The 12,500-nt window shown below is 35.2% G+C and overlaps 1 protein-coding gene across 1 annotated transcript in view; it reads right to left on the bottom strand.

Annotated features, from left to right (window-relative positions):
* Ndufv2 (NADH:ubiquinone oxidoreductase core subunit V2) overlaps window positions 1-12,272 on the bottom strand; it is a 29,674-nt gene extending 17,402 nt beyond the window's left edge. Inside the window, exon 1 of the mRNA XM_076836679.2 lies at window positions 12,100-12,272. Coding sequence (XP_076692794.1) covers window positions 12,100-12,153 — 54 coding nt within the window. The 5' untranslated portion in view covers window positions 12,154-12,272. The remainder of the gene's footprint in view (window positions 1-12,099) is intronic.
* Window positions 12,273-12,500: the final 228 nt, after the last annotated feature.

Genomic DNA, 12,500 nt, shown 5'->3' with positions numbered 1-12,500 from the left:
GTTTCCATGGAACATTTGCTTTAATTAACAGGGGAAAAAACTAGATACAGAATATAAGACATAGGTATAAAACATGGGAATGATAAATATCAGTTCCAGGATAACTGAAAGGGTAATCAGAGAGAGATACAAAAATCTCTCTCTGGTATTAAACAAAAGCTGACATCCAAGGGGATTTCAACTCTGTTGGTTTCTCCTAGACCTTGGTAGATATACAACTGTTACCATTCTTAATGTTTTCTGATTGATATATACATATATATATTTTTTTTAAAGAGAGAGAGAGAGAAAAATTGTGATACTTATATTCAAGGAGACATTGTATGTTCTTAAACTTTCATTCAGTTTCCCCAAAATTGCTTCTAGGATCAATCTATGAATTAAACAAAAGGTTATTCCTATATCCCTAACCTGCCGGTCTAGATCCTGAATAGATAAAGATAAAACTAAGGCTTTGATTCCTAAATAATACCAAAACAATGATATCTGTATAAAACTTTTAAAATTAACTGAAACACTGCTATCATTTCAACTGAGAATGTGTTTTAAAAATCAAAACAATTTTTGAGCAACATAAGTGAGTTATTTAACTAAATTCTTAGAGAAAGGACCTCATAAGGATTGATGCAAAAGTAACATTAAGGAAAATATTCAATCCTCTCCTTTCTGAATCCTAACATATTCTGTTTATTGACTTTTTTACCCACTTCTTATAAGGTTTTCCTCTGGTTCAGTCATCACTCCTACTTCTCTATAAATCCTTTGCATCTGAGAGTTTACCCATTATCATCTATTAACTATGCTGATGACTCTTAAATCTTATACACATTTGGTGACAGAGGTTAATAGCCTGCCGAGATCATACATATATTTTAAAAAATCAGAAATAAAGAATAAAGATCATGAACAAAATTTGACAGAAGTCAATGTTTTAAAAACTTACCAGTACTTAAAAACATTTAAACATTTTTGGCTATCAAGCTAGCAAATTTGTTTTAAAGATAATATTTCATTTTGTTAAACACATGGGGATATGAGCATACTGATATATTAGGGAAAATCTGCTACAGTCTTTTAAAGAAACAAAATTAGCATGAAATTTACGGAGAACCTAAAAAAGTTTCCATCTTTTCACTTAATAATTCTACTTTTAGAAATTTATCCTAAAGAATATTTAAAATGAGAACAAGGTTTACATAAAAATGTTGCTTCTATCATGTTCATTGTAAATATAAATTTTTACTAAACATAAAAAAGGACAACTTTGGAATATTATGTAGCTGACAAAAAAATTCTAAAACAAGAAAACAGATATGAGGACCAATGGAATAGAAGATATAGAGCCAAATCTATAATGGTGCAGTCAATCTGATCCTTGATAAAGGTGCCAAAAGCAACATTTTTAACAAAGGGTGCTAAGAAAACTGAATATCCAAAGAGTGAAACTACATTCAAATCTCTCACCATGCATAAAATTCAGCTCATAATGGAACAAGGATCTACGAATTAGACCAGAAACTCTGTAAATACTAGAAGAAAACAAAGAGTCAATACTCCAACCTATTGGCACAAACATCAACTTCCTTACTAAGACTACTAAAGCTCAAGAAATAAAACTAAAAATCAATAAGTGGGATGGCATCAAATCAAAAAGCTTCTGCACAATAAAGGAAATAAGAGCACAAAGAAAGAGCCTATCTATCTACTATTCCAACAGGGCATCAATATCCAGAATATATAAAGAAATCAAAAACCACCAAACAAATACAAACACAATAACCCAATCAATAAGAAGTCAAATGAACTACAAACACTTCTCAAAAGAAGAAATGCTAATGGCCAACAAATATCTGAAAACAGCTTCAGTAATTAGGCAAATGCAAATTAATCTTACATACTCTATTCCTGAAGGCAGCTGAAGTGAAAGAGGACCAACACCAACATGTTCTAGTGTAGGAAATGTCAATTTCATTGTTTCTAAACAAACAATTCATTATTGTCTACATCACATCTGTAACTGGGACAATCCACTGGAATCTAATAGTCCATAAATACCCTATCTAGAGAGAGACAACTTACCAAAGTGGTTAAAAACTCAACTCCAGAGCAAGTTTCTTCATCTGGAAAATCAGTTACTACGTATTACACAGGATTGTTGGAGAAAATGAAAAAAGATATTTCATGTAAATTACTTAATATATTGCCTGGCACATCTTAAGTACGTTTTCATTGTTACCTATCATTAGGTATCAGGAATTAAGCTTTTAATGTATTATTTAATTCTCAAATTTCCTGCAAGGTATTAGAAAATAGAGATTTAAATAAGTTATAAAAACTTCTCTAGGTTTCATCAATTAGTGGCAGAATTCACAGTAAGTCCCAAGATCTTATGGCTATAAAAGTTATAACATTATTACTTGCCATTTAAAGGAATTATCTGATGATATTAGAGCTCTGAAAGAACCAAGATCTAAGAAACTAAGGAGATTAAAGAAGAAAGCTGGGCATTCACATACAGGAAGACAGATTAGAAAAAGATTACCCTACCTCCTTAGCTTATAATGCTCTAATTTAGAGAGAAAGATGTAGGTTAATGTTTTTTACAATTAGGTTTTTTACATAATTGCCAATCTTCTCCTAGTCCTGTAGAAAACCTGAAAAAAAATACACACACATACACACACACACGTTTGTATAAGGAGAGTATTTGAGCAAATTAACTTCAATTTCAATACCTGAAACTGACCTCTTCAAAACTATAGAAAAATGGTTCAGATAATATATTTAAAATGAAAGAAGTAAGCAAAACAGTGAGGATAAATTGGTAAACATTAAGCCCTCAATTTTTTTCAACTGGCACAAACTTACTCATCCATGCAGGTTTTATATACATCTTTTCAAAGCTGCCCTGTTTTTTTCTACATTTAGGAATGTCACCTATTTTATATTCACTATAATATTCCTGTCAGACCACTTTTGAATAAAGGAATAAGGAAAATATTTTAAAAGTTTGAATTAACATACATACACTACCTTAACTGGCTATTTAAACTCAGTTTTACTCAGTAATAAAGAGGCACATAAGAACCAACCAGCCTTAGAATTGGCAGGGGGTAGAGGAACTTAACCTAGACTAGACTGATTTGGAGAATAAGCCGAGTTCTATTCCAGGACCCCCTTGAACTAGAGTATAATTTTTTCTCTGTAGTTTCTCACTAGGCTTGGAAATAGCTATACCTTAACAAAATTCCAATTAATTCAATGAACTCCAATTGAAAGTCCAAATAACTTTTTTTTTTCACTAAACAAGAATATAACCTGATATATGGCACAGAATATTGCACCTTATTCTTTTCCTAAACTAGCTCAGCATCAAGTCCTTCTATACATTTTTTTTCAATGACTCCTCAAAAACCTGTGGTTAGTTATTATTTCCATTTTACATTTAAAGAAACTCAGGCTCAGGGCTGGGGTTGCAGCTCAGTGGTAGAGCACTTGCCTAGCATGTGTGAGGTACTAGGTTCAAACCCCAGCACCACATAAATCAAATAAAGGTATTTTGTCCATCTACATCTAAAAAGAAAAAGAAAATCAGGCTCAGTGAGAATAACTTGTCTCATACCACAGTGACCAACAGAGAAGGATTTTGAGCTCAGGCTTAAGTCCTATGCTCTTTCTTCTAGCCTTTCCCTTTTACTGTTATGTTCAACATCAACACCAAAGCTCAAAATGACAAAAAATAAGTAACATTTTATATTCTCCCTGAACATAGATCGCTTAATGATGTTTTGATGGGTCCTATTCTTTTTCTGAGTTTCTTGTGTTGCTCAAGCAGTAGTATTGTTGCTCAACTCACATTCAAGGTCTATCATATATTTGAATTATAAAAGAACATTTAGCCAGGAGAACTTAATAAGGGACAAGAAAGCTGAAAGAAAAAACTGAAAGACTCATTAACTTCATTAGGTAAGACTAACAAGTAAATGAAAAACAATCTTTTCCTTTATTGACAGCCAACTCAGGCAAGGACTATATACCATATTTCAAACAATCCCTCACATTTACAGATTAAACTCACAAAGATATGTTCACTTGAGCAGGGTCAAAGTACACATGTGAAAAATCTCCCAGTTGTTTCAAAGTGCTGTGGGATCCTTCCATACTCTCTTCACACTGTTTACAACTCTTGCTAACTTATTACCCTACAGCTACCCCATTACTAGCTCAAGCAACAAAATAAAAAGCTCCCCAAAAAGTCAATGTCCATGATACATTCACAGTAGATATTTTCACAATTAAAAAAAAATGTTTTTTCAACAAAGTCACTGCTGAGTTTAATAATAATTGTGATATCTATTTCAAGGACAATCATAATACAAATGCTTACCCTGCATCAAATACTCTGCTATAAATTTTATAAATACTATATATAACTTATTTACTCCTCACAGCACATCTACCAGATAGGAATTATTATTATCCCATTTTAACAGAAAAGAAAAATTATAGTTTTAAGTTATGCTATACTTTCAAATATACGTAAGAACAGTTTTACAAATACCCTTCAGACAAAGTTCCATTGATAATTTAACTAAGAAATTAAATGTAATAAATGTAATAAATAAATGTTAGTGAACTTCCCCACACTATGAAAATCATCAAATAAAATTTGGCTAATTTTGTAATACAGAAAAGCTATATGAAAAGCCCAGACATTATAAGTATGGTGCAGTACAAATTAAGATAACCATATTAAACATTATTTCCAGACATCTTAACCATAAATTAAAGAAAGTATTTTTTACATATGTAAAGCACAGCATGTAAACAAGTAACACCAATTGTTCTAAGGACAAGAATAATTTATAGAAATAAAATGTTAAGACATCATTTTAGTCAGTGGACCGGACTCTGTCTCATCTATACCAACGACTATTAACCTAAGGCAAGTTGCTCACTATGCACCTAGATTTTGGTACCTAGAGAAAATATTCATTTTAAAAATTTGGGGCTGGGGATGTGGCTTAAGCAATAGCGCACTTGCCTGCATGCGCGGGGCGCTGGGTTCGATCCTCAGCACCACATAAAAATAAAATAAAGATGTTGTGTCCACAGAAAACTAAAAAATAAATATTAAAAAATTCTCTTTTTTTTAATTTTTTTTTTTTTTTTTTAAAGAGAGAGGGGGAGAGAGAGAGAGAGAGAGAGAGAGAGTCTCTCTCTTTAAAAAAAAATTCAAATGATCTCAGATTTTGGGCCTCAGGAATTACATGGTAAAACCTAAAACACAAATAAATGTTGTATAAATTCAAATTGCTTTATTTTCTAGTACTTAAGGGTTAATACTCAAAAATCATGTTCACGTTGAATATCCTATATTAGAAATCCTTGGGATCAGAAGTATTTCAGATTTGAGTTTTTGAAATTCTTGTATAGATCTTTCAGCTAAGCATTTCTAATCTGAAAAACTAAAACTTTATAAGTATCAAAAAGTTTTGGGATTTTAGAGCGTTTCAAATTTCAGATTTTCAGAACCTGTATTTGTTTAAATTAAGAAAACTGTAACCCAGGAGGAGTTTGAGTATTCTTAAAACATTTAACTCAATCTTTTCATCAGGTTTGGAACTCACTACCTTAAGGTACACTGTATTTAATATATATTCTAGCTCACAGTTCATGGATTTTACTAATAATCTTCAAGGTGATAATGAATCCAAGAACAAAAATGAGCTAATCTTTTCCAACCTGGAATCTTTGGAATAAGGCATAGTCAGTGATTTTAAGAAATTTCCCTCTTCACACCACAAAAGATTAAAGATACATTCTATCACTATCAAATCTGAAAGACAGTATGACATATCTGTACTTTCCAAACTAATTTTCTCATGGTGCAAACATGAGATCCCCTAGACACAACTGCATTCTTTTATTAGAATAAAAAATATTTTCTTTTGGGGATAGAGATATAACTCAATATCAGAGTACCTGTCTAGCATGCAAAGACCCTGGATTCAATCCCAGCACCACCCAAAACATAAATAAATAAACACTTTAATTATCGACTACTACTAAAATACAGAACCCCTTTAAAATTAAAAGCAATTACTTTTCTACATCCCAAACTTCCCCATGCTAAGAATAAAACCTGAGAATTGACCCCTTGACATAGAAGGATTCCAGGGAAACTGAGACTGTGACATGTTTCTTATTAACACAGTCTAGCTAAATCTATGTATATTCCCTTCCTTTGTCCCATTATGCCTCCCTCTCCTCATAAAAGCTTCCAATGGTGCACACCTGTAATCCCAGCAGTTTAGGAGGCTGAGGCAGGATCGTAATTCAGCAATTTAGCGAGGCCCTAAATTACTTAGCAAGACCCTATCTTAAACTAGAAAAAGAACTGGGGATTTGGCTCGGTGGTTAAGTGCCCCTGGGTTCAACTGCCAGTACCAAAAAAACAACAACAAAAAAAAAACTCTCAACTGGAGATTTGAGACAGAAAAAGGTCTTTTTCCCCTCATCAAAATGTCTCCTGAGCTTGAGTAGGACAAGTGCTAAAACCTTTCTTCCCGGTAACCTACTGTTTTGTAATTGAGTTAACAAGTCTGCACATTCTCATCTTTAAGATTTTGTCTTTGCTTTCCCTTCAGGTAGTCAAAGATTCTATCCTCCTACAGGAGCTAACAAACTGGATTTTAGTTACCCTCTTCTAGACATTTTGTACCTTCATTATGCTATCCTTGAGCTAAAGAAGGACTAAAACCTGTGCAATAGTCTTGTGTATTATATTAATATTAGTGTATTGTATTATACATTAAAAATTATAATGTTTTTATATTTCCAACAGTCTATCAATCATCTATATCTTACCATTACAGTACATTAAACCGATAATGATAATAACAAGATCATCTTTCTGAGTCATAAATCATGGCTTATAAGCAGCATTTCCCAATTCACACCCCTGCCATAATGTATACTTTTACTGTGCTGGTAAAATTAAACTTTTGCCACTCACCATGATAGTTACATAATTCTGCAACTTAATCCCAAACAGCTGCTTCGCTACCAGAAAATAATATGTAGATGGGTCAAGTACTTTTACAAATAAGTGACTTAAGTACCCTCCTACCTGGGAGATTATCAAGAGGGTGGCCTTTATACTGAACCCCAAGATAACTGATTAACATTTCTTTATTAAGAGAAATGTAATTTTATGTCTACATTTTCCTACCTTTATGTCAATTTCTAGTAACTTATAAAAATGATTCCTCATCTCAATCAGAAAAGGATGTAACAAAGTATTTTTCAGGCCCATGGTATTTCAACATTAGATAGGCATTAGAGATAATATCCTACACTGTCATCATGAAAAACACTTCAGAATCCTCTTTTCTTTCTCACTGATCAATCATCAAATTCTATCCATTTTACCTGTACAAATTTTTAAATTGGTATTCCTACCCCTCCATTTTCCATGCTTATATCCCCATTCACATTTTTCTTATTTCTCTCCTAGATTACTACAGTCACCTTCTAACTGGTCCCCTACCTTCCAGTCTCATCTGTCTCTACATCTCTGGAGGTTCTTACCAAAATTACAATGGAGAAGGGATTTGGGGGTCCTAGTGGTGGAATCAATCTGATTATGCTACTGATCTACTTAAAAATGTCCACTGCATACAGAATAAAATTTAAACCCTGTGGTATGATATATACCAAGCCCTTTATGATCCTTTCCTGTCTCAACTTCTAAGATGATTTTTCTTTCTCCATTCTACTTCACTGTCCTTCACCTAGACCTAATACTCTCATTTTATATTTCCCGTTCATCCATCATGACAAAGTTAACTTCTTCTTAATCTCTACAGCTCCTAACTCCATCTCTTTTCCCTAAGTATAATGAAATAACTTCCATAGCCTCTGAGAACACTGGCACAGCCTTCTATTATTACAGCACCTATTAAACTTAGATCTTCACCGTATATAACAATGTCCCTTGGTACACCTGAGCAATTTCAGGAAGAAAGATAAAAAATAAAAATAAAATAAAAACATTATGTAAAAAATCTCAAACTATAAATAAATAAGTCAATAAAAAATAAAATAAAAACAGATATGCTAACATAAAGGTGAACTCAACAGTGAACCATGTTGCTAAGCTACAATATTGCACAGGTTAGGTTTTCTGAATGCAGTTTAACAATGGGTTTATCTGGACTTGACACCACCACATCTATATATTGCATAGAATATTGTATATTCTATGAAATATATAATGGTATTCTATACATTCTATATATTGTACAGAATGCTCTTTATACAATCTTCCTAAATATTGTATAAAGAGCATTCTATATAATATTTGGGAAGATTTGCTCATATTAAAAAGAGAACTCTAGAATCCTTAAGCCAAAATAGAAATCCCTTGGTATAATACAAAATTAGGGTTAAGAATCTCTAATGCAATTGGGAAAACATTTCATTCCACACAACTTAAAAATTAAAAAAGAAAGAGGCTGCAGTTGTGGCTCAGTGGTGGAGCACTTGCCTAGCATGTATAAGGCACTGGGTTCAATCCTCAGCACCACATAAAAAATAAATAAAAAAAAATTATTGTGTTCAACTAAAAAAACTTCTTTTAAAAAATTTGAATGAAAACATTATCATGGAAGGTGGCATACTTCTAGTATAACCAAGTAGATATATTAAGCCAAACCACTGGTAACAACTATAGACTTACAAACACTGAGCAAAATGTTTAAAAAAAAAAAACAACTTCTGAAGGTATTGGAGAACAACCAAAGATAGACACACACAGAGAGCAGGGAGTCTATATTCAGAAGAAGCAAAAGCCAGTAAGATTTGTTTTTGTTTTTTTCTTTACATCTTTTAGCCTGAAGACAAAACCCCTAGTTTGCCACTACTGCTGGACAGCTCAAACCAAGAGAAAACATTCAGTCTTACTGGTTTGAAGGACCAAAGGAGAGTCTGAGCAAGTGGGAAACTTCAGAAAATGAAGTACCAAAATAGGGAAGCACCACATATAACTCTGGCTGAGCCCTGTGCATGCAACAAACTTCAAGCAGCCCAACTAAGAAAACTGAGTCAATATTTCATCTACTGCCCACCACAAGAAAATAAATAGCAACAACAAAAGACAGTCTTTGAAGGAAAAAAACAGCACTTAGAGCCTCTACATTTTTCACAATGTTCAAGATACAATCCAAAATTATTCAGTATGATTGGGGAAGGGGAACACAACCTATTTTCAAAGGAAAAAGAACAATTATCAGACAACAATTTCAAAAGTAGCAATAACCATCATTACAGACATAAAGAAAAATATCCTCAATGAATGAAAAAGCACAATATTTGAAAATGCCACCATAACTCTCACCACCAAACCAAAAGTAGTAGTTCCAGAATGAAATAGTTCTGAGTTTGAAGTGGTGTCAACATTACAAAAACTGACATGTAATTATTAAAGGAAAGAGAGGAATAAGTCTGTGTCATGTCTATTGCTATAAAATATCACACTATAATTTTTAGTCAATTCTTACAATCTTCTATTGTGGTGTTAATCCACCTTAACAGAGAAAAAAAAATGAAGCTCAAACAGATTGGTATTAAATTCTGGGTTTGAGTGGGTAGGGGTATGTGTGCCAGTGTGCAGTGATGGGACTCTGGCTTGTAGGCAAGAGCTCCAATACTGAACTACACCCCCTAGCCAAAGGCATTTTTTTAGGCAACTAAGAGCTGAGAAACTTTTAGCTGAACAGATTAGTGGCTAGCTAACATGGCAGAAATTATGATAGTAAATTTTTTTGAAAATGTAAATGGTCAAGATTTCTCTTAAGAAGCTAAGTTCATTCTTTACTATCTGTAAAAAGTTTAAATAGCCTGGCTATATAAAGTTATCTCCTGATAAAATAATATACAGCATTAAAATGACAGTAATGTCAACTGATAAGTTGATCAAAATTATGAGGAAAAACCACATGACTAGTACCTTTTGATTTTGTATATAAAAAAATTATAAAGTCTAAAATTGCAGACATCAAAATGTTAACAGTGGTAATTTTCAGGTTGATGAGACTATAGGGTGGTTTATATTTTTTTAGCTTATTCTATTTGCTACTCCCAATATTCTGTTTTTCCAGCAATATATTACTTGCATAATAAAAAATTAAACTTGTCAAAAAATATTTATTGAACACAAACTAAATATGAGGTATTATTTGTAAAAATAAAAAAATGCAAACACTAACATAAAACATGAAAAAATATCCAAAGTCCCTTTTTTTCAATGTTAAAAATCTCTAACCCTTTTTACACCTCTAATCCCAGTTGCCTCAAAATAAAAGAAATCAATGGGTATTCTTATTTCTATAATAGCAGACAAGGTCTGATCCTCATCTTTCATCTAGGGTTCTGCAAGCCTCTTATGGATGTAGCCTCCCTGTTTCTATCTCCAGTCAAACCCATTCCACCCTCAGTCCCATCTAGTGACCTATCCAAAATGGAAACCTGACTATATCCCTCTATTCTAAAACCTTTCACTGACTCCTCCCTACCTCCAACATAAAATCGGATTTAGAATAGCAGAATGCAAGGAGCTCCAAGGTCTGGCCAATGCCCCTCTCTCATTTTACTAGAAAACTAGCCTTAACAGCAACAGTAGAGTTGGCTGCTCATACATACCAACCTTTCTCTTGCAAACATCAATAAGTCTTTTTTCATGCTGCCCTGTCCACCTAGATTACCTCCTGACTTTTCCCCACTCTGTTAATATTACCTCCAGGAAAAATCTTATCCCACCTTCAAACTAAATTGGATGGCCCTATTCAGATTTCTAACATTGTTTTTTTTTTTTTTAACTGTATCATATTTACGTTATCAATTCCACAAGAACAGAGATTAAGTCAGTTTATAATCTGTAATAAGGGAAAAAAAAACAGTAGGATCCCAAAGATGAGATGTAAAAATGTAGATGCTTAATACTGCATTTGGCAAACACATAAAATAGTAACCAAATGTATCAATACTATTATACACAGTAACCTGCACCCAGCAGAACATGACCTACTCAAATATTAACTGAAAGATATAAATGGAAATATTCCCATTTTACCTCTAAGGAAACATTAACAGCCCAAGGCCATATAGCTACAAAAGGCAGTGAAGATACCATCCAAACTCTTATCTAACTCTACAGTCGTGAATTAATATACGTTATCTGCCTCTCTTTTGCTGAAAACTGGTTCAATCTTTCTTCTTCATTTCTAGCGCGCGCGCGCGCGCGCGCACACACACACACACACACACACACACACACACAAAACTGACCAAAGGCAAATTAGGCTTTTTTTTTTTTTCCCCAGTAAATGACCTGCTATTATAATCATCATTTCTGGAATCTGCATTAACTAACTTGAGTGCTTCTTTGCAATTCAACTTATATGTACTTGAACCTCAAAGACCACCGAAATTCTACATTTTTTAGTTGGGTGCAGTTGTTTGTGACACAATTTTTTTTGCACTTAGATTGATAACGATTATTTACTGAGCATTTCCAATATCGAAGCACAACTGCAGTCAATCAAACACTGGTCACCCTTATCTAGACCTAAAGAAACGCAACCTTCAGCAAACGAGCCAGAGTTTTCTCCGGTATGCTGTAACCCCACAGTAACGCCATCGATAGACTTTGTGTGTAACGTGCCTCTTTCCTGAGATCCGGAGGTCTTGGATACGGCCCGACCAGCCGAGGGCAGGCCTAGGTTCCGCACTAAAGCAAACCAACAAAATCCATCCGTAGCCCTGCCCTCCTGTACTCTGACCAAATTAGGCGTACACTTCCCAGTTTGGAGGGGGAAGCCACGCACCCGCGGCAGCTACTGTTGCCGACCCTCCCTCGGGCTTCTTCACTCTGCGTGAAGCTGCAAACGCTCCGGACAGGGCCAAGGCCGCAGTGTCCTTGCCGCCGCCTGCTGATCAGTCCAGAGCCCAAGGTCCTCCTGTGCCCCAAACTAGGGGAGGCACAATAAGTGGGAGAAGGGTGGCGGCAGTGCCCGGGCTTATCCCGAGCCTCCTTACCCACGGGGCGGTGAGGCCTGCCGCCCGGGCCCGGAACACCAAGGAGAAGAACATGGCGGACTAAACTATTCGCCTTTCCCCGGCCGCGCCAAGCGATACTCCGAGCGAGCCTGAGACGCACGGCGTGCGCGCGCCCGAGCTCAGGCCTGGCGTCCCGGGCGGCGCGCCGCTCTCTGCGCCGAGGGGCGGTGGCCTACAGAGGCGCGCGGAGACTGCTGGGCCCACTGGGCGGGGCGCGGAGGGGAACCAGCCAAGGCCCTAAATGGCTGGGTCCTTCGAGTCAGGCTTGGGTCCTGCCTTGAAAGGAAGCGTCCCTGAGCTGCTCTTTGGGCTCCTGGGGGAATAAAACGCCGCCAAGCGGGATTTATGGGGTGAGCTTCCCCGTCCACCCGGGAAATTCT

This window comes from Callospermophilus lateralis, chromosome 17, assembly GCF_048772815.1.
Source record: "Callospermophilus lateralis isolate mCalLat2 chromosome 17, mCalLat2.hap1, whole genome shotgun sequence".
In the NCBI taxonomy this organism is placed as follows: Eukaryota; Metazoa; Chordata; class Mammalia; order Rodentia; family Sciuridae; genus Callospermophilus; species Callospermophilus lateralis.
The sequence above is the reverse complement of the archived record's forward strand: the minus strand, read 5'-3'. Positions and strand labels throughout refer to the sequence as shown.